Below are 27,387 nucleotides of genomic sequence, written 5' to 3'. Positions count from 1 at the left end.
ATTACTTGGTCTCTGTGGGAAGACAAATCCTGCAGCAAGATTGACAAAGGATAAACTTGGCTTGTGGCAGTAGATGTCACTGTAGGCGTCCTATTAAACCTCATGGAACCCCGAAGGCAAAAATGTCATGGGACTGGTGGTAGGGAGAAGATAGCCCAAAGCAAGTTAGAATATTGGAAAGAAATGGTTATTTATTCCTACCTGGTTAGTAAATACACACAGAGAGATATACAGGCTGTGTATGTTTCAGTAGGAGTGTTTTAATCTCCTAGAGGGTCAAACAGAACATTAGCTGAAGCATAAATAAATACAAGACAGAATATTAACATTATTTGTAGGCTTCAAGCCAATCCAACTCAGGGATTGGGGGGGTGGGGAGGGCAGTTATCCAGATGGGAAAAAACTGGGAAGGAGTAAGAACCCGATTACAGAAGCCCTTCCCTGGGTGAGGTAAAACTTCACTAAAACTGTTAATTGCAATAGCCAGTATCACAAATCCTACTCACTATGCACAGGCACTGGAACAAACAGGCCAATTCCAAGTAGCTCACGTAACAAATGGGACCCAAGTTTCCAACTATGGAACATGGGAATTGCCACAAGGAGTTTGGTTGCATTCCCACTTCACCACAAGAATCTCCAAGGGAAACATGGCCAAAAAACATGGCAGAACTTCCTACTGACAAGAAACCAGAAAGAAAAGCCAAGTCCCAAGCTAAGCTGTGCAAAAGCGTCCCACGGGGAGGACAGGTTGGGAAGGGGCTTTAAGGCTAGGCTGGGCCCTGCTGGCTTCCACGGGGCTCGGGGCAGATCTCAAAACCCAGGACCCAATTTGCTTTCCTAATACAAAGATATCGCCACACCCCTCCTCTCCACACAGCTTGCTGTTTAATCCCTGACATTCCATTTGTTAAAAAGCAAAAGCCGACGTTGGTCTGGCAAGCACGATCATCCATTTTAACTTGGTCAAGTTCTTGCTATCGAACAGCAGGCCTGAGAACTGTCAAGCTAATTTTACTGAGCACTCTGTTACTGAATCATGCCTGAGTCTCGGCCATTCTTTACCTCAGAAGCTGGACCCCATCCCAGAACAATCTTTAAAAGTTTATTTTACTGATCAAAGCAAAATAAGAAATAGCTCTTCTAAAAAACTATATTTAGGGAGCGATGCAGTAAGTGATACTTTGGCAAGAGTACTGAGATGTAAAGTGCCTTGTGCATTTATAAACTTAGGGGTATTTGCTCTGGCACTGGGCCAGTATGTGTTTGGAACAAATGCCAATCATCGTGTTGAGGCCTGCCTTCCCCGCTTTCTCCGCGGAAGTCAGTCTGCACTCCATCTGTGACAATATGCCGGGTGACGGACGAGCAGGGCCTAACGGGAAATACAAGTTCTTGGGTACTCACAATCTAGCAGTGCCTAGAGCGCACCGACTTCCGTCCACCTGGGTCCTACCTGAACTACCTCAGCTCTAGGTCTGTTTGTAAATTGCCGACATTGCCTCCTACTCTGCTGCTGGCGGAGAGCATGATTGTGAACCAATGAGCTTATCTTTTTCAGCAAAGGCAGACTAAAAGCTCAAAAGGAAGCCTTGTGTTTGGACTAACTTCCATAAATTAAAAGTGTCCTTTTAAAAGATTTTTGAACACAGGAAAATCCCTAGTCTGTATTTTTCTGTCATTTCACCAAAACGCACCTGGGTGACAAGGTTAAAGCAAGCAGAGGAAATCCCTGGCACTTATCATCCACAGGCATTACTGATAAATTGTGTGGTGGAGGAATAAAGGATTACCTTCTGTATTTTTTCATTACACTTTTCTTTTGTTACAGAATACATAAATCCATTGTGGCACAATGTAATATGTATCACCATGCTACACCTGCGGACGCTTCCGAGCGGCTGCCATGTCTGTGCAGTCAGGAATGATAAGTGAACCACCCGTGAATGTTAACGATAGTGATCATTCTGAGGTAACTCGGCTCTCCATCTTCCTTTACAGCCTCCGTGCTGAAGCCAGGGTAGCAAGGTTCACGAGAGGAAAATGAAAACAACAGCGCAGGGAAGGGGCACACGCGGCGCTGGGAACGCGTCTTCACGAGCGTGCGGCCTCTTACCCTGGGGCTCCATTTTGGTAAAAACACACACATTAAAAGGGCCAAAGGCTGTGGCCCACGCGCTGTGCACAATCCAGACCTCATGAGAGCTTCTTCAGGTCAGCTCTCCCCCAGCAAGGCCAACTTTGGATCCCGTTCCAAGGCCACAGTACGTAAAGGGGCAAAATGATTCCAAAATACAAGAATACTCCTCAGACCCCGTCTGGTGTGACCGAAGTGACAATCCCGTTTAATGAAAGGGTAGAGAGGCTGGCTACCACAGTTTTCAGCCTGCAGTTTCCAAACATTCTGGGTTTTATGCCTCCTTCGTTATATTCAGGATTTTTTATGGGTTTGCAAAGTCTGTTGAGACACATCTTTAAAAGGCACTTATATTTCATGTTGGGTATTGGGTCTGAGGTGAAGACAAGTGGGGGGATGCTGGCCGCACAGAGTCAGGTGCCATCCTGCCTCCCTACCTTATGGCACTGCGTTCCAGTCTCTGGGTTCAGACCCCTGCAGGGGGCAACTCGCTCTCGGACAGAGAGACCAATGGACAGACAGATGGCTACAAACCCAGAGTGTCCGCTCAGAGCTCTCCTCCTCTCGCGGACAACAGCTTGCTCTCCGCCAGCTCAGGGACTCAAGGGGCACCACACAGAGGCAGCTGCCTTCCGCAGCTCCTGAGAGGCCTGTGCTGGGTGCACAACGCTCCACTTCAGGGAGCATGCAGCCAGGAGCGCTCCAGTCAATTCAAACTTAGGTCCTGTCACATCTTGTAGCCACTGAAAAATGTACAGACACTTTAAAAAGAGATTACTCACTTGAGGAATTCAGCTCTGTCCTGGTGCAAAGTCACTCAGTTACCACAGGGAAGTTTTTATATCAGCATGAGCCAAACAATGAGCGTTTCTCCACTAAGTGTTCAAATAGCGGGAACGAGGGGCAGAGAGGAAGTGGGGGCACAGGCATTTGCGTGATTCTTTTTAAGGGGACAAAGCTAGAAGCCAAGGTGGAAGGTAGTACACCGAAGAAACAGCACGGATGGAGAGTTGAGTACTCTTTGGTTCAATTCCTGGCTCCATGGCTCCCCAAGAGGTTGCCTTCACATGTAGGAACCTCATCTGCACCATGAAATCAGGAAGGCACTTCCTTACAGAATTACCAGGAACATTAAGATGGACAGCAAATGCCAAGCAGCACGAAGGCTGGCAAACAGCAGAACAGTGTCCAAATGTTGGCTATCTTGTGTTCCTCTTGTTCCTCATCACCCCCAAGAGAACGGGCCTGCTAAGTTCCTTTCCCCTGCTTCCAGGCAGAGATTGCTTATTTGGGGAAATGCCCCCAATCCTCACTGCTTGTAATTGGGAACACAGGCCAATTAAAATGACAATCTGCTGGGCATGGGGCAACGTCCAAAGGCACTGTCAGCAAGCGGACTGACCCAGGCGCCGGCACACTGCGGCTTGGCTGTTACCAAGACTTTCCTTTTCGGGAGAAGCATGTGTGTTGGTTCACCTCAGCTTAACTCACTGACTGGATGGGGATGGATAGAAGTCAAAGAGCATGTTGGCAGAGAAATTAAATGACCCTTAAGAGCTTTTTGACTTGCACATTACAATGTTATTCTTCAGCAATTACGACAATAGCAGCAACTACTATCCACTGAATACTGAGTATGTACCAGGTGCTGTATTGTTTTTAAAGCCTGCGTTAGCTCATTTGGTTCTAAAATAGGTACTAATACTATAGCCATTTTACAGAACCGAGTCTGTTTGTATTAGGGAATTTACCTGAGCTCAGTCAACTGTTAAGAGTCCTATTTTAGATTCAGAAACCAACAGCAGTCCCTAATCCCAGCAGCAAGTGTAGAAGGAGAGACCAGAAGCAGACAATGTTCTGTGATATGCATAAAGGTCAGAGCAAGCCAGAGTGCTGCTGGGGCACTTAGCCCCATAAAGTATGGGTTAGGGGGTCAGAGGAGCTCCTCGGCGGAGCTGTCTTAAAACAGTCACTGTTTAGTTCTATGCCACAGCAAGAAAGATGTGACGACGTGAGAAGACAGCAGAGACCAGAATGTCCTAGAGTAAGATTTAGGCTCCCAGCCCTGCCTTCCTTTGGTAAATGACAGTTTAACTGCCAGTTTGCTCATCTACAAAAGGGGGATAATAATTTCTAGACTGTTGTGAGGAGTAACTACTTCTAAAGCACTTAACATCTGTCATATAACAAAGAGCTTAGTCAGCAACAGTAACCCAATAGCCACCAGCTTCTAGTCATATGTATAATGAAGGGACACATAATATTGAGCATTTACTCTGTTCACCTGTTCATCCTCCTATCAAAGACAGGTATTATTACCGATCCATTTTATAGAGGAGGAGATTGAGGCTTGGCAAGGTCTGGACCCCTGTCTGGGGTTACATGGTGAGTAAGTGGCAGAGCCAGGCCTTGAACTCATGTCAGCCAGATTCCGGAGCCTATGCTCATAACTACAGTCCAGAAGGGAAGTCATGGGGACTCAAGAAGAGACATCTCTTCCAGAGAAACATCCTCCAGATTGGCGCCACTGACCAATCTGAGGAAAAGGTTTACTTCTGTTCATATTGAGTTTGACTATCACTGGCCCAGCTCTTAGACAAACACAAGACCTACAAGATCCCTACAAGATGCCTTGGGGAATGGCATTGTTTCATGAGTCCCAGTCTCAGTCTGTGGCAGTGGGAAGAGGCTGCCAAGAGCAGTACTCGAGTCCTTCAGTCCTGACGAGCTCATAACAGCAATGAAGACAGTCTTCTGGTTCCCACCTGCTCGGCTCCCCATTCCAGGCATGCTCATTCTCTAGCACTTCAAGGCAGAAAATGAAAATATATGAGCAAGAGAAAGCCTTGTAATAACCGCAGCATGCCCGCCTTGATGCAAGCCCTTTGGGCATTACTTCATATACAGAGTGAGTCTGCACTAGTATGAATGCCACATTTGGTTTCCCCTCGCACTGACAAAATTTTTTTAAAGATCAAAGTGTATTGTATGAGTAAGCGATGTTTGACATTGGACAAAGTACTCTTTTTCAAAACAGACATTTTCCAAAAACATAACTTGCTAGACTAATGGGCAGTGAGAAGCCAAAATGACTGCCCTCCGCCTTCTCCTTGTGTATCTTTGCCAGAGTCCTTGGGACTTGCCAAATCCGGTCATGCCTGCTTAGCTTGCTCGACTGATTGTGCCAGAAAAGAAAATAAGACACAGATGTATTTGAGCTCTTTGAGATGCCAGTAAGAGAGACAGCTAATGGCTTCATTTCGACCCTCCCCTTCCAGCTGGGCACAGGTGGGGGATAATGAGGTCCCTCTCCCTAATCAAACTCAATTATTTACTACTCTATATAACCGCAAAGACATTCACATTCAGTTCAGAATATAAAACACACCGTGGGCTACTTCCAACCACTGCCACTGGGTATTTATAACAAACTCAAGTGGCTAACAGTTTGCCTTGGCAGGAGTGTAAGTGTGTAAAGTTTTGCAAACTGTTTCTGTTCAAATATGTCCTGCTGAAATGGGGTCCCAGGCGGGGTTCCATAACTGTCAGGTCAGTGAACTGCATAACATCTGAGAATGTATTCACCATGCAGTGCAGACAGGATCTGGAAATCAAACGCTTCGTTCTATTGCAACCTTCTGAGAAGCATCACCGTTTTTTCAACGGCAAGACTGACATTGTATTAATAAACATTACAAGTCACTAGCCTGACATGTACATAGCAGCAGCTGACAGACTCCAACATAAGCTGAGGGGAGAACAGAGGAAATCAAAATGAGACATAGTAACTAAACATGGCCAAAGGGGGTGGATCACGAAACAAATCACATTAAATGTCAGAAATGTAAACCCTAAACTTTTAAGATACATAGCTACTAATGCAACGTTCTGGTATAATTTTTGGATAGCAAAGTAAATGGATGGCTATCGAAAACATGTGCTTTTATTGCAGGAACAAAGAGTATCCTGGCACAATTTCAACAGACATTCCAGTGAGCAAAACACACATATTTAGCTTGTCTGACCTTTAAATTCTTAGAAGTATGTAATTAATGCTTTCCATCTTTATTATGTGCTCCAATATTTCTGTCACTTTAAACAGACACAAAGAAAAATCTTTTCTTTTCTCTAGACAGTAACTGTTGCCAAAAAGGAAATCAAGTCAGATTTACAAATACAAAATTAAACAGGCTGCATATGTTACATTTCCATACACGAGGACAATCTGGACAATGAAAATGTTTGTTAATACAACAGAATGAAAAGAAATAACACACAGTTGGTCCTCTATGACTCGAGCAAACAATAAATAACCAGAATAATTTATACCCATATTATCAGGCCTGACTACAAAGAACACAGACATCTTTTTAAATTGCTTATCCTATTTTAGTGCTGCTCATCATCAGACTGTACGACCCTGGGTAAGGACTACTTGTGTCTGATGCCCAGTTTATATATTAAAAGCATGAATCGCTTGTAAGGAAGAAATGAGATAATGGCTACTAGGCAGCAAACTGAGTGAGTACACAGAAACGCTTATTTTCTTCTTCTTCTTTTTTGTCTTCCTCTCCAGACCATAAGGCAGTATTACATAAATAGGAAAGGCTTTGAAAGTAATGATATCCTTTCATGAAGTTCTGGTCACTTGGGGTATACTTTGGAGAAGGCAAAGTCTTCTGAGAGGCCCTCAAACAGGAGACAGTAATGGATCTAGGTATGTCTCTTTACCAGGCAGTTCCCTTTTCCTGTAGTCTGCAGGAGCCACAGTAATCTGGGGGTGGGGGTGGGGGAGGGGTAGGTGGAGGGTTGGGGGGGTGTTCCAGGCCACAGTGCCCACACAGCCAGTCTCCAACAAGACCCGCTACCAATGACCTGCCTGATGTGACCTTTCCCAAAGAGCAAATCTTAGCTGGGTTCTACTTGTTCTCTACAGCCCTTGGTTAGAATGGTTCCTTTCCCATGTGCACCCATTCTATCAATTATTTTCAATAAAATACATACATGAAGTCAGTTTAATTGCTCTGACTTCTGATGGCTGGGGATTCTGTTCATTTTACTGGTTTTGACTTCTCTTCCCTAATCGAAACCAGGATCCTGGTGTGAAACATTAATGCCCACACGTGTAACAGAAGGACACATCACAGCTGCTATTGTCATGGCTGTTTTTAAACTTGATTAAATTACCCCTTGTGCTGGGGGATGGAAAGTATCAGACCAAGCAGATTCCTCACCTGTCTGCTCCAAGATCTCATCCTCCCCTGCCTTACATCACTGTGTCTGAAGATCCAACAGGCCTCAACTCAGTCATTGCTTACAAAAAGCACTTTCCAAATGTTGGGAAGCAGCTTAATCCAGCTCTTTATCTATTTTGGGGAGCTAACCCAAAACCCCATAAGCTCTTTTCCCCTTACTTTTCTTTTCCCCTGGAAAGAAAGGCTGGTCTAGCCCTGACTCAGTAGAACTCAAAAGGTATTCAGTTCCATGTTCTTTTAACAGGACACTTTTCCCGCTACCTAGTTACATTAACTAGCTCCTTTTTTTGCATACACATAATTAAATAAATCTTTGCATGGTCAAACAAGGGGAAATTTAAAATTCTTCTTTATATAGAGGCATACAGCTCTATTTTCTGTTTTGTTTTTTTTTTCTAGAATAGCCATGTATCAACTAGGCAACAAAAAAATAACCTAAAAGGTTAAACCTCACATACACACCACCTTAGTTTAAATTATTCAAATAGCCAGATAAATCTCTGACAAAAATTAACAAAATAACAACTATGTAATACTTCCTACATCCCAGGGTCTGGGCTATTTCTTTATAGCAGCATTTCTTACCTGAGGTCCAAGGGCCCCTCAGGGTCAACAGATGAATTCACAGGCTCCCTAAGTTTTAGAATTTAAAAATTTTGCTTTTAGTTCAATGAAAATCATATATATACATACACACACACACACACACACACACACACACACAGAAATACATGTACCATAAACGTATGATATTTAGTTCAATGAAAATGTTCTGCCTATTACTTATATAAGTTACTACACACATAGTAAGTTACTATACACATATGTTACTATATACATATAGATGTATATAAATGTATATATAGTGACTGATACAAGCAACAGATAAACTGATATAGACATAAGCCACTCCCAATCTTCCATGTTCCCTATAATCTGCCCACCTGGGGGAGCCCCATCTTACTGCTGAGAGGAGAAATACCCAGAATAGTCACCTGACCTCATCAGTTATGAACAATTTGCCTGGATAAGCTATGACTGAAAAAGCTGGCACATGTCGACTTGGTTATATATTGCCTATGGCTACTTTCAAGTTACTATGGCAGAACTGAATTACCATGATTGTATGGTCTACAAACCTAAAGATTTACTCTCTGGCCCTACACAGATAAGTCTGCCACCCTATGAGATAAGCTGGTGGGATTTAGGGGGCTTGTGTTCCACAAGTCTGCCACCCTATGAGATAAGCTGGTGGGATTTAGGGGGTTCCACAATTAGTATTATATTATAATGCTATTATAATATATTATAATACTATTTTAATATTAGTAATAGGTTTGTTTTAGTTCGTAAAAGTGAAACGGCATCATTGCAAGCTACATGCAAAAACAGTTTGCTGAATGGAGGAGAGAAGAGAAGTGGGTGGCACGCTCTCCATGGACAGTTTGTGTGCTCTGTGGTGCCCAAGTCACACTGCGCTGTCAACCAGGCAGTCTACCTGTGTACCAACCGACCAAAGCAGAAGTATGGTGACCAACCATCCTGGTTCACCTGGGACTGGTGGGGGGCGGGGGGCGGGGTTGCTCTTGGATGCAGGCCTTTCAGCTTTGAAATAGGGAAACTCGCAGGCAAAATGGCATTAAATTGGTCACCCAGCAGAAATGTTCCTTATTTTGCCAGTAAAGAATATTTAAAACTGGGGGTGGGGAGAGGCAGTGTGTACTATATATCAATTGGCCTGTTAAAATAATGGGCTACTAGTTAACATATAAACTGCTTAAAAGGACAAACAATGATATAGTGATCTGGTTTCATAATGAAAGACTCAAGATGACAAGTAAAACATTTGACATCCACAGAACCCAACATCAGCAGTTTAATTTCAGCAAAACGTCACCTGTAGCATTAAAGTTTGTAATTTGTATTTTATCAATGCTCTAGTTTTATTTACATTTAACTTGTAATTTTGTTTGGGTTGCATAAAGACAGGGAATTTACAACTAGAACTCACATATCTATATTTTCAAGTAACATTGACTAAGGTTTCAGGAGAATTGATTTTCCTTTAAAAGAGGGTTATACATTACCTGTGTTTATGAAAATTCCTTACAATTCCATAAGGTAGTTACTATTATCCTCATTTTGCAGATGACGAAACTGGGACTCATGATTATGGAGCAAATGTCTAGTGAAGTGGAAACTTGAACCCAGGGGAGCCTGAGTGCAAAGTCTGTACTGTCTCATTGAGCGCAGGGGAAGATGGTACATTAGAACCTCCTGTGTGAGGGTCTCTGAAAGCCAGAAGGCAACCTGCAGCTTTACGGTATTCAAAAGGCCGGGACAGGGCTCCAGAAGAGAGCAAGGGGCCCAGAGAGCAAGGTGAGACAGCTCAGCCTATGGCCTCCCAGCAGCCCACAGACACGAAGCTTCCGTCATTCTCTACAAAGGCCGGTGCTGGGTGCTAAGGACACAAGCATGTAAGTCTGCCCTCTCTGGCTGCGAGGAGTTTCTAGTCTCGCTAATATCTTCAAGCTGTCTGTCCGTAAGATGCCCACCTAGAAGCTCTCCAGTGAACCGGAGCTGCCCATGCTGAGCACATCATTTCAGTTCAACTTTTTCAGCCCAGCTAAACCATGTTCACCCAAGTTCTGTTCCTTTCCTACCAGAAAACAGAAGGAGGAAATATAGAAGCAGCAATGAGATCTATTTAGATACCCAGACAAGAAACTCTGCAGCACACCTACTGTGGTAATGGACCGTGCTAGGTATAAGGGCACACATGATCCAGTTCCTGAGACTTCAAGGATTTCTATTAATAACAAAACTGCAGCACACACTTAGACAATGCTGACACAGAACAGGCATTATTCTAAGGGTTTTACATACAGTAAACCATCCATCCTCACAACAGCTCTATAAAATAGGTATTATTATTATCCTCGTAACTGTGCCACAGAAAAGTTAAGTAATTCATTCATGATCTCTCACCCACTAGTAAGGGCAAGGTTAGCAGTGACCCCCAGGAGCCAGGAGTCTGCTTCCAGAAGCCTCAATGCTCCTGCTTCTTACACTACAGCAGTGGCTGAGTGTTGGCCTCACAGCACCAAATCTACTTAAGTGCTAGGCTAACAACAGACTCCCTGCCTCCAGCCCACCCCTCAGCAAGGAAAGAGTGATAACTTCGAAGTCAGTCAGCAGGGGGGCAAGCTGAGAGCTATACTTCTCGGTTTTCATGTCTCTTAAATGCTCATAATAATACTGGGCTATTTTCAGACTAAGTGAAAAAATAAACACATAGTTGGCTTTCAGCAAGTACTCATTCACTCACTCTCTCCTGTCAACCCTAGCTTGCTTTTCTTGCCTCAGCTCAGTGTCTTCCCAGACACTTCTTGCTCATTCTCCACTGGCCACGAGAGGTGAGGAGGGAAGGGGAGCATGAAAATGAGTAGAGCTTTACTTGTTTTTGCTGGGACTGCCCCCTCTGAAACTTTCAGTGCATCTCTGGAGATTCCCAAGGCACAAGAGGCTTTTTAAAATTAGGTGTAAACCAGAAAGGCAAATGGTGACTGAACCAAGAAAATAAACACAGGGCAAATGATCAGCGATCTGTTCCATTTCATCAGACCACTGAGAAAAAGAAATAGAAAATTCATTGACCTTCTTGTTCTAAATGATCACCTGCAAAGGTTTTACTTATTTCTTGTTCCAGAAGCATTCCAGACATGTGGAATAAAATCTCCTGAACTTGAAAATAGCAAAAGGATTGACACTGTGTGTGTGTGTCTAAGTAGGTATGTACAGGATGGAAGGGATGAAGTACTGTAGGAGGAAAAGGAATATAAAGTGTCAAGCCGTTGTTACTCCAGCTCCCTTTCCTTGTCCTGGTCACAGGAAGGGGGAGCGAGACACTGCAGTCTTAGATGCTTCGGCTAGGAGAGTACACCTATCCCAAATCCACCCACTCTATTGAAAAATCACTGATTTAGAAACACTTCTTTTAAAAAAGGAAATTCTGCACCCTCCCTGGTGGCACAGGGGGTTAAAGCGTGGCACTGAGAAGCTGGAGCCACTTCCGCAGGAGTTCATCCCCGCCCGGAGGTGACCACATGGCGCAGCAGACCTCTCCTGACCCGCCCGCTGCTCCCCTCGGCAGTGTACTTCAGTCAGTCTGCCTGCTCTGCTCCCCACTCTGTCTCTGGTGAAGCCTCTCACTCACTGCCCCTGCACCTCTGGCCTGTACCCCAGTTATAAATAAATAAATCTTAAAAAAAAAAAAAATGGAAATTCTGTTCAAAAGACTGTTCATTGAGTGTTAATATTTTTGTAGTAAAAATTATGTGCTAACAAGACCACAATTCTTCTAGTTACTTATTCATAAGCAGTAAAAATGTAAGTGGAAACTACTAATCGCATAGTAACAGTAATACACAAAATTGCTATACATGTTTTTTGAAAACAAAAAAATGAAAACAAAAGCTTTTAATGATTATAAAGCAAAAATAACGTTTACGAGTTCTGTTGGTAGCACTGCAGATGGGTCCATCTTTCAGGAGGCCACAAGTCTATACAAAGCAAGAGTCTACAGATGTGTCTTTGCTGACCAATATCCCACTCACAGGAAGTTATCCTAAGAAGTTACTAAACAGAAATAAAAAGGGCTACTGAGAAGGTCTGTCACAGAATCATTTATTAAAGCCAAAACAAGGAAACAATCTAAGCATCCTATGAAGGCTCATAGTGTATCTTGTGTGTTTTCCTATTATACTGCTCCTAACATTTTAATGATTTGGTTGGCAACGATTTCTCCACTAGTATGGGAACTGAGAGGGATTGTCTCTGTCTAGATCCTTGGCACATAATAAATGCATATTACAGGAATTAAGGTTTCAAATATTTGTAATATCATGTGAAGTAAAAAGAATATAGTTTGCAAGATGGAGACTACAATATATACTACATGGGATTATCCAAAAATGAAAATTTTATTAGGATGGAGGAATCACTGGATAACTTTGAAGTTACTTTAGGTATTCTTTGAAGTTGTTGCTTCAGTGTGTCTGCAAAGCGCTCTGTATATCAAGCGTGACCTCACAGTGGGGGTGAAATGGCAAAAGCAGACTCAAGGAGCTACTTCCAGCTCACCCACAGGCACACAAGTATTCTTTCTTTGTTCAAGGTTAGAAAGATCCAAAATGCTCGCATCTCAGAGGTAGCATAATTCTATTTTTAGTAAAAATCTGAGACAAAGGCAATCTATTTTAAAGAGACAGGGGGAAAGTGATGTCAAGCACTCCCTCTTTTGGATAGTGACTTTGCTGGTTACTAACAGCAGGGGGTGCCAAAGGGATCCCTATTGTTCCCAGGAGAGGCCAGGAGAGGGACTGTGCTGGCCTCAGAAAAGCTTAAACTGTGCTTAGAAAATGCTGCAGGTTTCCCACTAACAATGGAAAACATGTGACTAAAAGTGATGATCTCTGTAAACTTGAATGGACAGAAATTACATTTTTTATTTTCACCAACTTCTAACTGATATTTAGCATTTCTTAAATTCCAAATGCAGTCAACAAATCACAGCAGCATTAGCAGTAAGTGTGAATGGAGGAGCAGAAATCAGCTGTGTGGTTGCAGATGGCTCCACAGCCTTTATCCTCATCGCTACTCTGAAAAGAGACTTGAGAAGTCACTGTTAGACTTGCCACTGGATCTTGTTCTTACTGTAGCAATGAAGCCATACATATTAATAAATCACACACTTGTTTAATAATTTTAATATCAATTTAAATACAATGAAATTCTTTTGTACCCTTGTCAATTTTATTTTCTGCTATTTATAAGTACTGCCCTAAAAAGGGTGTTTATAGGCTTTACCAGTCTGCCCAAGATACAGGGAAGGATCATGATCCTTGTTCAATCCAAAGGCAGGCAACTGAGAGGAAAAACCAAATTTGATTTGAATACAGCTGGAGAAAAAAGGAAGTATTTCAAGTCAGACAAGAAGAGGCTGCACTGAACATTTTCATTTAGTTTGGATCCCTTAAGACCAAGAGGGCAACTTGGAAGTTTTGCTTTAAAGGCTCCAAAGGGCCCCGGCCCATCCAGAGGCCTGGTTCATAGATGTGGCACTCAGAGGTCTACCCAATTGAAACAGCCTATGTTTAGTCTAGCTGTAGGGGCCTAACATGCAACATAGATGTTGTCCCCATGATCTCCCTGCAAGTAATCATTACGTGTGGACTCTCCAAACACCAAATGTCATTCATTTGATGAACAAGACCAAACTGAACTCCACAAAACCCCTACAAGGTAGAGATGAGATATGAATTAATAGTCAATACTCACATTCGAACAAAAAGCGACTCTTTGGAAGTCAGGCCTGGAGATGAATACTTTTCAACCAGGGCCAAAGTACTGAAGCCAAACTTGTGAATGGGCTCGTTGGAATCCAGTGGGGGGAAATCAGTGTCGACCTCCCCATCATCCTCGGCAATATGCAGGCAGTAGGCACTGACATTGTCACTAAAAGGAAGATCAAAAAGATGAGTGAAGACCAAGGTGCGGGAGAGACAAGACCAGACAATATGGGATACAGCAAGCAGACTGGGACACTGTTGTTTTTTACCCCAAAGCCTGGTGATATGGTCAGGTCCCCCAAATCCTAAATAGTCAGATTCTCCCAATACTACTTCATTAGATAAAGAAAATTACAGCAATGCAAAGGGAGAGAAAACCAGTGTGGAACAAAAGCCTTTTGAGACTTCTTTCTTGCAACAAATACTTACTAAACACCTACTGTTTGTAGATAAGACAAAGAACTTACTCTTAGGTCAAAAATGTCATCCATTAGCAACCTTCAGGGAGTGCATAAGTGGGACTGCATTACTCGTAACTAAAAAATGTAGCTCAAACAACATAACACAACTATAAACTAGGAAAAGTGTACTTGGGGATGATCAGAGGCCTCGGTTTTGTGGTCAGAACTAAGAAATATCTATGCTCAAGCAGGAGAAGCACTCAGGAAAACCAAGACAACCCACTCAACTCTCCTTTTTGTAGAAAATACCCAGTTCACTTGGCAGAACCTGATCCCAAACACCAAGGATACTTGAGACAATAAAAGCAACTGACCTGATTTCTCCTGATAGACACCTGGCCCTATTGACCACTTCTGGACTTTTCTTACTTCTCTACAATGTCCAGTTTAGAATCAACACACACCATGTCTCCTTTGGGTGAAGTAAAAAGTTACTTTGCTGAAAAGGATAGGGAATTATACTAAATTAAAGACAATTTAAAACTGAAATCAACTCAATTTAAGACCCGCTGCTTCCAAGCTGAACTGAGAAACTGAAGATCTGGGCATTTAGAAGCATGTGAGCATCAGAAGCATGAACCCAACAGTTCACAGGGCGGTAGGATTCTAAATTTTGCAGTTTAAATTTGGAGTTTTCATTATATGATTGATGCTTAAATTAATTAATTGCAAAGTGTATGCTAATTGTTTAATTGGTTGCTTGATCTATATAGATCATTTTTTGAATTAAATGAGTTGATTTACAAAGTTTATTGATTGGATGTGACAATGAATTATTTCGCTGACTACCTGATTTGCAATTTTCCCAATTAATTCACAAATCTTTAGCCACAACTCAGCTTACTGAGAGAGAGCCTACTTCAGGTGATCTATACTCAGTCTGTCATGACTAAGAGATATTTATTATATAAAACAGGTAATAAGGACAGATTAAAATTAATGGGAACTGTAAATTTACTAAATGGATGGATAACAAGAAAGTAATCTGCCTATGTTTGTCACTATAAATTTAATGTATTTGCAATGCTGTTAAAATTCATCTCTGAATAGTATGGGAAACTTACTGATCTTTAAATGCAGAATGCTTGTAGAAGCAGAAGAAACTTCAGATGAGAAAAATGTCAAGGTACAGCTGAAAAGAGCTTTGAGTCCAGAAAGACTAGAGCTCAAACCTCAGCTTATGGGCTTTGCGATTTAAAAGAATAAGCTTCACCTATTTGAGTTTGCTTTCACTTCTATAAAAAGGACATAATTGGGGGCCCTCCCTGGTGGTGCAATGGGTTGAAGCACAACACTGAGAAGCTAGCCATGACCCTTCAGCATGAGTTTAATCCCTAGCCAGAGGGGTAACCCAAATGGCTCAACAGACCTCTCCTGTTTCACCCCCTGCTCCCATCAGCAGTATAGCTTGTCAATCTGCTTGTTCTGCTCCCCACTATGTCTCTGGTGAATCCTCTCACTGCCCCTGTACCTTTGGCCTGTACCTTACTTCTGTATGCATAAATAAATAAATCTTTTTAAAAAAATCAGTTAAAAAAACTTTAATCACCAAATTCAGAAGTTATTGTAAACATGGGATGAGATAATATATGTAATATATAACAGAGGTTAAAAAAAAAAGGTATGATAACTGTAAGAAAATCAGATGGAAAATATTCTAGTAACATTGGCCCTGAAAGATAAGACTGTGGATACATACTGGAGACATAGTGAAACTGAGCAACATGTTCTAAATGCACACATCTGTTAACAGAAGTGAACATGTCCACTGTGCTCCAGCCTTGGGGCCACCAAGCCTCCAGGGTTTTATGAACAGGAGAGACACAGATGAAGCAAGCAATGGACAGCACAGATTATTTATTGTGGTGTAAATCATCCTGCGGAATCTCTGATTCCTCGGCACCACAGAGGTTTCAAGGGCAAATAACAAGCCTATTGATCAAAGCAGAAAGCCAGACATTGGTATCAGAAGACTTCTGCTCTGACTGTCACAGGATATACCCCAACCCCCTGAAAACAAGCTCAACAAATGTCATGGGCTAAGGTCTAAGAGCCAAAAAAAAAAGGTTCACGCTCAGTGCTATGATTCCTCCTTGGTCTTAAATACAGAGTGTGAAATCACTTATTCATTCAAAAAACATTTGCAAAGTGCCTACATGTGTTTTAGTCTGAATACTGGGTACACAGGGTACACAGCAAGGGAAAGAATGAATGATTTCACCCTATACTACACAAGACTAATGAAGTCTTTTCTGGGTCATTAGAAAAGTTTAGCAGCAAACACTTCTCTAAACCCTGCAACCCCTTAACTGAACATTCCTGAGGGGACAATGTCTGAAATTTCATATTCTATGCATGGACCTATTGGTTCCTTTGTGCCTTTATAAAAGAATCATTAATAACTTACTGTGGCCTTCTGATTTCTAAAACTGCCCCAGGACTCCAGCACAATAGCCACCACACAGCATCGCTGGTGACATTTGAGTGCTACATGCCAGACACTGTACAAAGTGGTTCACACACATAAACTCAATGAATCTTCACATCAACTTTGTGAGCTAATTTTTTTTAAGATTTATTAATTTATGCACACAGAACTGGGGTACAGGCCAGAGGCACAGGTATTGTGAGAGGATTCACCAGAGTGAGAGTGGGGAGCGGAACAGGCAGATCAACAAAGTACACTGCTGAGGGGAGTAGCGGGCGGGTCAGGAGAGGTCTGCCACGCCATGTGGTCACCTCCCAGGCAAGGACTGAACTCATGCTGAAGTGGGTTTAGCTTCTTAGTGCTGTGCTTTAACCCGCTGCGCCTCCAGGGAGGACTACTTTGTATGCTTTACAAATTAGAAAATTAAGGCTCAAGAAGGTTGAATGGCTTGCTCAAGATTAACAGCATGTTAGTGCTAGAGCTGAGATTCAAATACGAGCAGTCAAAAGCTCTACTCTACTCTCTGCACCCTGCTCCACACCAACTCCTATCCATCTCAGCCACCCATTTGTCAAGACTTCCCCAGGTACTTGGAAATCCACGTTGCTATGGGAATATTACATACTTTGAAGAGGAGGTAGAAGCCACAACATGCTACTTATAAAAAGTAGAGACTCAATGAGATTTATTTCAATTTTCTCAGTTTTATAGGAAGTAAACATATCTAGAAAAGAATAATAATATGTCAATGAGCAATCAGTAATAAGTAGCAAAGCTTCTGTATTACTATTTGGTCAGACTGGTAGCATTCTGAAAAACTGGAGAAGAAAAAAAAGGGGGTAGTTATGGTCTCTGACTCAGGAATTCTCCACATATAGAGATTTGTTTATGAAACAATGATAACTGAGGTGCCTCCTTATACAAGTCTGGTGGAATAATTTTGCAGTCAAATCCGATTTGAATGCTGACTCAACCACTAACCATCTGTGTGACCAACTCCCTCTGAGGACCAGTTTTTAAAAAATCTGTACAAGGCATGTGACATGTTGAAAACAACTGAAAGGATCAACAATAACAATCGGTTAAATTATAAAAAAAAAAAAATCTGTACAAAGCTTTTCTTGAATTCTCTAGGAGAACCATTTAGGTGAGTAGGAGAATCCAAGTAATTCTCATCATGGTCTTACAGACTTTGGTTATTATTTCTGTATGTAACATATCACATTGTGCTTTCCTTATTTATTTCCTTAATCAAGCAGTTCTTTCACTGAAGTAACTGAAGAGTAAAATGGTTGGAATTTAGAAAGTACTTACCAAATACTTGTTGAATGAATGAATATATGAATGTGTAGACTCACTTTACCCGTGGGGAAAAAACCACAAAGGGTATTATTAATGATGTGTGTGTTAACAAGGAGAGGAGAAATAATAAACTTTTTTTTTCTTGCTTGTCACATTGGTATCTGTTGACCAAACGGGGCTCTCAAGGCAATGCGCATGTGCCAGAGACTGTAACTCAAGGCAAGGGGAGAAGACCCAGCAAGAGCTTAGGATGAAAGAGGTACACACATACTGGCATTTTTTTTAAACACTGAGAATCTATTACTATTATGTAAAAATGTTCAATTATATAAAGAGATTAGAAGAAAAAGTACCAAAAAGTTTAAAAACATTGTATTTAAGCAACGAGCATAGTTTTCTTTCTAAATTTCTATTCATTCTAAATGTCCCATAATGAGTCCATAGAACTTCCATTTTACTTCCTTTAGAAAATACTATTTTTGATAAGCATAATATGTGCTCATTGTGAACAACTTAGAAACATGGAGCAGTACAAGGAGGAGTAGGAAATCCCTCAGCTTACTACACACAATCACTTATCCTAGAGACTCTGCCTTACCCACATGCCCTGCTGATTCCTAATTGGTCATTTTCTCTAAATTTTGGAATCATGGAAGAAATTATCTGCCTTCTCCAAATTAAATGACTGACTTCATCGCACAGAGCTTGGCATGAAGGAGTCCCATTTTGTTCTGATTACTTCCATAGTTCTTAAACTTCTATTTGCACAAAAGCAGATGTAACTATCTTACTATCTAATAGAAGCATGAATGAGAACCCTAAAAGTCCTGTTTTTGAATCACTACCAGAGAGGAGTGATCAAAGGTGTGAACCATTATAGGACAACTGCAACCAGAGAGAAGAGTTTGGAGCTGAGTTGACATGGAAGCAGCGGCCGTCCCTTTAGGGACCATGAAGTTTGGGAAAGGATTTGAAATCTGGACATAAACAGCTGCAAAATTGGGTCTGTTGCCCAAAAGAGATCCCTTTAGGGACAATATATCTATCTCCAAACCTTTAATGAGTACAAAGAATTGAATTGTATGTATTCATATTTCATTAAATAAGGCTAAACTTGGGCCCTCCCTGGTGGTGCAGTGGGTTAAAGCACTGTACTAAGAATCAAAAGCTACTTCTGCATGAGTTCGATCCCCGCCTGCCCTAGAGGAGATCCACATGGCGTGGCAGACCTCTCCTGACCCGCCTGCTGCTCCCCTCAGCAGTGTACTTCGTTGACCTGCCTGTTCTGCTCTCCACTCTCACTCTGTCTCTGGTGAAGCCTCTCACCCTCCGCATCTCTGGCCTGTACCCCAGTTCTGTATGAATAAATAAATAAATCTTTAAAAAAAATAAGGCTAAACTTTTTCATTAGAAAAATTTATTTCATTGAATTGTTCACCAATATTCATTGTATATTCAAAGGCCACTATGGCTTTTATGACAAGAAAGAAGCTTATAGCCCATACATATTGGTATTTAATTCATGTATGAAATTTCAGGAACATTCCAGGAAGCATCCCAGTTATCATATGACATGTTCAATTTACATACTCATCAAAATTCACTCATCTTCAGAAAATGTGAACCCTACTTAAATATAATGACCAGAAAGATCAATGCTTATTGGCTTTATTTTTTTTAATGAAAGATAAAAAAACATAAGATTTTAAAATGTCCAGAATATACTCATTACATGGGCTTTGCTATTCACTCTGATGACAGAATCAATATTAAGTCTGTGTCAGGCACTAGAAAGAAAAACATTCTGGGGATTGCAACACAGAAGTTTCTCTCTTTGAAGTTGGAGAAAAGATAAGTTTAAAGACTGTTAAGATTCCTTCCCTCTATAACAAAACTCCCCAAGAAAGGAAAGTAAAAACTAATACCACAGGATTTGTCAAGACATAACAGCTCATGCAATATTTAAATCTAAATTTTCTGGAAAATGAGCACTTATTTGAAAGTGGCACAAAGATATTCACATTGTTCTAAGTTCCTTTTAGGATAGTTTTTATTACTGTGTTTTCAAATTCATTAATTTTTTTCTTTAACAGTGTCTAATCTTATCTAATGTGGTTTTCATTGCGGATACTGCACTTTCAACTTTCAAAAGTTTCATTTGTTTTTTCAAAAAAGTATTTCTACTTCTTTCTTCATCAAGTTCACATTTCCTTTTCTTGATCATATATTTCTGGTTTATTACAGCTGTTTTTACTTCCTTGATCACCACCTCCTTCACCTCGGCATATCTGGAAAGTCTTCCTTTGTAATATTCTGAATTAGAGATTCTTTGAACAAATTCACCTGGCAGGAGCCTAAATTTTAGAAACTCATGGGATCTATTATAAATTCTCCCTGTAAACATCCCCCTTAATCCCACTATCAGAGGGATCTTTGAGAAACACAAATATGACAGAAATGGCCACTCCTGGCTTAAAAATCACTATCTTCAGTAGACATATAATAGACCCATTATGGGTGTCCATAAAGTTGCTTTCCAACCCAATTTCCTGCACTGGTCAAACTCTTTGTAGTACCTTGATCAGATCACATGCAGCTCCCCACACTGTTCATGTAGGCCTCTTAGCACAGAGCCTCCCTCTGTTCCTAATCTGTCTAATTACCTTTCTGAGGTTTAGTTCAACCATCCGTTCTACCTGGAAGCCTTTCCTGTCATTCCTCCTACTCCGCTCAACCCAGGCCTCTAACTTCAGGCAGAATTCATAAAAACCCTTCTCTATGTGACCACAACACTCTGAAATTCCACTATTATACAAATCTCAAGCAATGACAGCGGAGCTGAAATTGTGTAATTTCCATCCACTGGTCTGAATCTTGAGGTCATAACCTTTACTTTAAGACTGTTTGAACAGCTAGTGTCTCAAATAGTGCCTGTGATGATAAACATGATTCATGCAATTCATGCAAATGATTGCTGAATGAATAACCCATGGATAAAAAGGTGGATGGATGATAAGAAGGAAGCAAGGAAAGAAGGAAAGAAAAGAGGTGGGTAGAAAGGAAGAACAATCTCAAATGGCTAAAATGTCCCTGATGCCATCATCATGAAAAGAGCTTCACTTCTTTGATTTCTTTGTATAACATAGTAGTTATGAGCAAGGGAATCAGACCTGGGTTTAAATTTTGACTGCTGCCTGCTAAATATATGATCTTGGTCAGTTGCTTAATTTCCTCATCCTCAGTCTCTCCCCTGTAAAAATACTATAATCTGGGCCCTCCCTGGTGGCGCAGCGGGTTAAAGCACAGCACTGAGAATCTAAAGCCGCTTCCGCATGAGTTCGATTCCCGCCTGCCCCGGAGGTGACCACATGGCGTGGCAGACCTCTCCTGACCCGCCCACTGCTCCCCTCAGCAGTGTACTTCATCGATCTGCCTGTTCTGCTCCCCACTCTGTCTCTGGTGAAGCCTCTCGCCGCCCCTGAGCCTCTGGCCTGTACCCCAGTTCTGTATGCACAAATAAATAAATCTTTAAAAAAAAAATACTATAATCTATATATGATTTATAGAGCCCTGTAAGGTGCGTAGGATGGCACATGACACACAGCAATACTCCAATGTGTTTGTATTTATCAACTCATTAACAGATGGTGACTCTGGCCACTTGGGAAATGTTGATAATGGACAATCTTTCCGTCCAGTTCAATGAACAAAGTATTTGCTAACAACTCTCCCATACCTTCATTGATCACCTAGACAAAATGTAGCTCTAAGCTGAGAACATTTAACTCAGTGATTTTTAATAAGTAAATGTTTGTGTATAGTCAGAAGCTTGTCTGAAGAATACTGAAGAAGGGCGTCCTTGCAGGCAAAGTTGGAGAATTGTAGTCCAGATCACTGAATGTCCCTATGTTGTCTCATCTATTCCACAAGCTATTAAGCATTTGCTATATTTTAAGCACTGTGCTATGGGCTGTGTGGAATACAGCCAATAAAACAGATTGGGTCTAGGCCTAGGCTCCAATACATATCTGTCCTACTGCTTATATGTGGATATCTCTCAAGTAAACTTTCCCCTCATTATATCCCAAACTAGACTCATACCTCATCCCACTCAGAACCTACCACTTCTCTAGGATACCCCAATTCAGCACCACCATTTAAACAGTTTTTCAATGTCCAGTCTTTCTCTTGTCATACAGGAGACTCAATTAACATCTCTATGCATATCCCCAAATTCCTATTTTCAGCTTATATTTCTCTCCTCCAAACTTCAAACACACATATATAGCGAGTACTTGACAATTTCTCTTAGATATAGAAAAGCCATCTCAAATTTAATAGGCAGAACACCAAGCTCATGATGCCTCTCACGGTCCTCACACACCAAAAACCTAGCAAAACCCAGACGTCCAGTGCATAGTAAAGGGAATCACAGTATGAAGCTATGCACGTCCGAGCCTAGGCAGTCATCTTTGAGATCTCACCTCTCCCTTCCCATACTGAATTCACCATTAACCCCTGTGAATTTTACCTCTTAGCATTTCCAGAATTTGCCCACTGCTCAAGTTTTACTGTGGCCCCTGCCCACTTCTCCATCCGTTTCTTAGTGTTCCAGTCACCATGGCCTTATTAGTTCCTTAGTTCTTTGACCACACAGTCACTGCCGTGCAGTTCCACCTGCTGGGAGGTCTCTGCTATCACTTTCTCCCGGGCTAGACTCAGACAAATGGTTTCCCTTTCCTTGAATTTTCAAGCAAAAGATATTTTCATTATTTGAATCATTTCCCTATTTCCCTCACTGAACTGTAGAATTCATGGCAGAGACTCTAGTTCCACTCACCACTGTATACCCAGCAAACCACCTGGGCATATAGCAAACACTCAGTAAATACTTGTTGAATGCATGAATGAATACAATAACTAAAATGAACCAGGATGCTATTAGACTTGATAATTTTTCCTCAACCAAACTAATTTTTTTTTTTTCAAGTGCAGCAACCACATTTCTTTTGTTCTCTACTTTATCCTGAATATCGGGGACCCAGAACTCAACAAATATTAGCTGAATGAAAAAAAGGACTTCAGTCATTGGGATTTGCAGATTATCAAGAGAGGAATTGGAAAAGCATTTCAGACTAAGGAAAAAGCAAAAGCAGATATGATGTGTCAAGAAGGAACTAGTTAGAAAAGTGATGTGTTACGACGTCTTTGATCTAGAGTTGCCTGATGATTTTGATTTTAACTTTATTCTAGTTAGTTTTTTCCCCCTGATTCCTTTTTTTGTTTTCTCTACACATTCCTCCTATAAATGAGACCATTTTATATTTTTCTTTTTCTTTGTGGATGGGAGCAAGCTGGAGTCATCATGGGAAGGGTCTTTTAGGCTATTATTTGGGTGAAGGGTTCTCAGTGATGGCTCTAAGGTAACTCCGAGTAGCAGCAGTCTAGAGATGGGAGAAGAGTAAACAGAGCTGAGCATGTAGACAGCAAAAGCTAAAAGGCAAAGAATTCAAACTGAAAGACGTATAGAAAACATGTAGCAAAAGGTCAAACATTCATCTGTACTTTCACCAGCCCATGTGTGCGTCAGGGTAGCATAGCACAGTGTAATTACCCAAGTAACAGGTTTCTGGCCATCTAGCAATTTGAATTCTTTTCCCTTTATTTTTTGCTATCTCTAAGTCTACCTGTTTACTCTTCCCCCACTTCTAAATTGTTATTCACTGAACTTTAGGTATTTTCACTCTTGAATGTGATGGAGAAATATAAATTAAGAAATGTTTTTAAAATCTCCTAAGTGAGAAATAGCCCCAAACAAATATAGTCAATTAACCTCTGACAAAGTAGCAAAGGCAATTCATGGGAGAAAGGAGTCTTTTCAACTAAGAGTGCCAGAGCAACTAGGGGTCCATATGTTAAAAAAAAAAAAAAAAAAAAAGGTAATCTAGATACAAAATTTACACCTGTCACAAAACTTCTAGAAGATTACAGGGAAGAAAATGATTTTAGATATACACCAAAAGCATAACCTATGAAGGAAAAATTGCTAAGTCAGAGTTATTAATACTAAAAGCTTCTACTAAGAGACTGAAAAGAGAAGCCACAGATTGGGAGAAAATCTTTACAAATAACCTATCTTATTAAACAATGAACTTTTTAAAGTTAACAATAAGAAAACAATTTGACTTAAGCAGTAGATGAAAGCCCTGAGCAGAGTTCACCAAAAAGAAAAAAAAAAAAAAAAACGATGGGCAAATGGAAACAGGGAAAATGCTCCGTATCTTGTTAATGGGGAACTGTAAATTAAAACAGTGAGACCTCAGTGCACACCACCAGAACAGCTAAAACCAAATGTGGCAAGACTGTAGAGCAACAGGGACTCTCACACAATACCTATGGAAATGCCGAATGGGGTAACCACTTCAGCAGCTTCTAAGAAAGCTACGCACAGGCTTACCATACAAATCTAACAACTGTGCTTGCAGGTATGTGCCTGAGTGAATGCAAAACTTATGTCCACACAAAAACTGGAAGCAACCAAGCTGCCCTTCAACAGGTGAATGGAGAAATCCTGTGGTACATCCATAGTGGATACTACAACATTAAAAAAAAGAGCTATTAAGTCATGAAAAGACATGAAAGAACTTTAAATATGTATAACTCAGTAGAAGAAGCCTGTCTGAGAAGGCTGCCTACTGTATGACTCTAACTGGCTGATACTATAGAAAATGGCAAAAAGATGAGCAACTGCCAGAGGGGAGAGGTGACTAGATGAAGCACAGGACATTTTTAGTGTGGTGAAGCCAGTCTACATGGTCCATTCTTAGGAAGTGCACATTATAACAAATGGAAGACAGCAATGCAAATGGCACCTTAGGGAGGAGTCAGGCAGGGACAGAGAGGAGGTCTGTGGAAATACTGTATTTGCAATGTAATTTTTCCATAAATACCTGAAACTGCCTATTAATATTTTTCAAATCTTACATGTCACATGCCTCATAATTAAAAATTAATCAAAACAGAAAAGAAAACCAATTCAAAACAACAGTCAAAGCTTAAAACAAGTTGACTAACATAAAACAACTTTATCAGTGGTTACAATAGATATTAAGATAAACTTCCTTAAGAAAAGGCAGTGACTTAATATTGGGTCCAAAAAAAATCACAAAACAACTCAACAATCTAAAACAAAAAGGCAAAGGTAGAAGACTGAAGAAAGCTATATTAAACAAGTACAAATAAAAACGCGGCGGATTGGAGGGCACAGGCCGGGGCAGAGATGCTCACGGTGCCAAAATAAAGCAAAGCAAAAGGTGGAATACTCTGTATGGATAAAATAGGAGGTTTTTTCATATGGAAAAAAAGGTGTCACAAATCACAATACAGCACGCAGAAGTCTTCTGAGCCATGAAATCTGTAAAATGAAATTTCAGAGAATCTGACAGAAACACACATGAAAACGGAAAACTGAATTCACATTTCTTAATCACCCAGAGGCAAAATGGAAAATTTAAGAAAATAATAGCAATTAACAATGTTGACTTAATAAGTTTATATAGAATTCTATAACTTATAGGAAATAATTTTTTCCAGATTCAATGGCATATTTATTTTTAAAAAGTCATTTTACAGTAAGTTCCCAAAATAAAAATAAATTTCTAAGCAGAAATTTTTATCAATTTCTAACTGAATTTTTAAAACATTTTCTAGTCAAAATTTAATAAACATAAATCTATATAACAAAGTGTGAATTTAAATTTCTACATATTAAAATGCCAGTTAGTTTCTTCCAAATGTTTAACCTACAATCAGAGCATCAAAGTAACCAGGAAATCAGCTTAAACATCACATTCCAATATTGCTTAAGAGTTAGCATATGAGAAAGGAAGCCAATGAATTACAGTCGGATTCTCCATTCCTTCTCTGGCGGCAAAGCCTACTATCACAGACGGTCTTCAAGGCACAGAGATGGGAGAACAATATTCTTAAATAAGTGGTTTTGTTGACAACCAGACTAAAACTAGAGGAAGGCTTGCCCAAGCTGCTAGCAATCTGGCCCCACGTGAATGAAGCGCTCTTCTACAAGGCCAATCTCCTGGAAAAGATCAAATAAGGCTCTATTCCAATACTTAAGAACAAAAGAAACCGGGCTCACGCTTGAAGCACTTCTACATTGCATTTCTGCATGACTGCTGCCCTGAGAAAAAGCACCTGTGTAAAATGGACTATTACCTTTTTCCAGGAAGTGTCATTTTTTCCTAAAAAAGCAACTGAGAAGCTATGGTTACATAAACTTGGGTATGTGGTATCCATGTTTTGATTTTTTTTTTTTTAAATCAAAAGTAGAGAGTAGATCTGTCACTGGCAGAATTTATTCTCATTGATACAAGTTAAGCCGTCAACTGAAACTCAGAGTTTTGGTTGTATCTGCCACTGTGAACTCTGATACTTAGACTCCTACTAAGAATGGTGGTGATAATAAATTTGATCTTTGATATTGGTGTCAAGAAATTACTGGGCTCAAATGAGACTTACTGTCTTATTTAGGAAGGTGACTTAGGCTCTCTCAGCTTTCGTTTCCTCATCGGTACAAGGTGTGTCACAGTTCAATTCCTGTCTTTGTCTCTTACTAGCAGTGCAGACCTGGGCAACATCCTCGGCCTCTCTTGGTTTCAGTGCCAGCAATAAGAAATGTTTTAGTACTGAGAGCCTTGACCCCTTCTTGTTTTCTTGCTTCTACTTCATGCTGGAAAGGGACGCCACCATAGCTCTGCCTTGAGCACAGTGCTGACTCAATCCTTTCTGAGCCTACGTGGTATCTTGGTTGAAAAGGCTTTCATTACCCAGGAGCAATAAAAATTAGCTTTATATCCACAATTTATTCAGACGAAGTGGAGGGCTATGTCAATAAGGACTTGAAAGAATAATTTTATGTGCAAATTTAATGTACCTAAAGGGTGGGGGGGAACAAAGGGGTCTGGAACCTGACAGCTGACTGGATCATGCTCAATCTGAAAGTCTCCATGAGAATTCATTTCTAAAATCAAACCATCCGCTGTATGCTGTTGTATTTCAAACTCTAGTCCTAGGAAAAGCCCATAAAACTAAAAGAGGATGGCTGTCACCTAAAAAATTCAAGGATTGGAGAACCAATGCAACAGAGCAGGGTAATGTTCAAGTTATGATGTACAGACATAGAAACGCCACCTTTAAATGCTATGTTTTTTAATATAATTGTTTAGTGAGGAACAATGCCTAGTTATTTCAAAAAAAAAAATTGAGTTCTGTAACACAGACCAAAAGGAAAGAATGCAAAACTTTGGTGTCATATAGACTGGGAATCAAATCTTGACTGTCATCATCTCCCACTGAGGTAGTAGCCTTCAGCAAGTAAGATTCTTTGACCCTGAGTTTCCTCTCTGCAGAGTAAGGATGCGAATTGCACCTCACAGAG

The 27,387-nt window shown here is 40.8% G+C and overlaps 1 protein-coding gene across 4 annotated transcripts in view; it reads right to left on the bottom strand.

The window, feature by feature from the left end:
- Positions 1 to 27,387, bottom strand: part of MAPKAP1 (mitogen-activated protein kinase associated protein 1) — a 194,792-nt gene that overhangs the window by 83,957 nt on the left and 83,448 nt on the right. For 3 of the 4 annotated variants that reach the window (XM_004677332.1, XM_004677328.2, XM_004677329.2), the window contains exon 6: positions 13,732 to 13,908. In XM_004677332.1, the coding sequence (XP_004677389.1) occupies positions 13,732 to 13,908 (177 nt within the window). Of the gene's footprint in view, positions 1 to 7,977; positions 8,026 to 13,731; positions 13,909 to 27,387 lie in introns of all 4 variants that reach the window. The other variant, XM_012721377.1, reaches the window with a different exon arrangement.

The sequence above is a fragment of the Condylura cristata genome, unplaced genomic scaffold (assembly GCF_000260355.1).
Source record: "Condylura cristata isolate star-nosed mole 26May11 unplaced genomic scaffold, ConCri1.0 scaffold00006, whole genome shotgun sequence".
NCBI classification, from domain to species: domain Eukaryota; kingdom Metazoa; phylum Chordata; class Mammalia; order Eulipotyphla; family Talpidae; genus Condylura; species Condylura cristata.
This window is presented reverse-complemented; position numbering and strand designations above follow the sequence as displayed.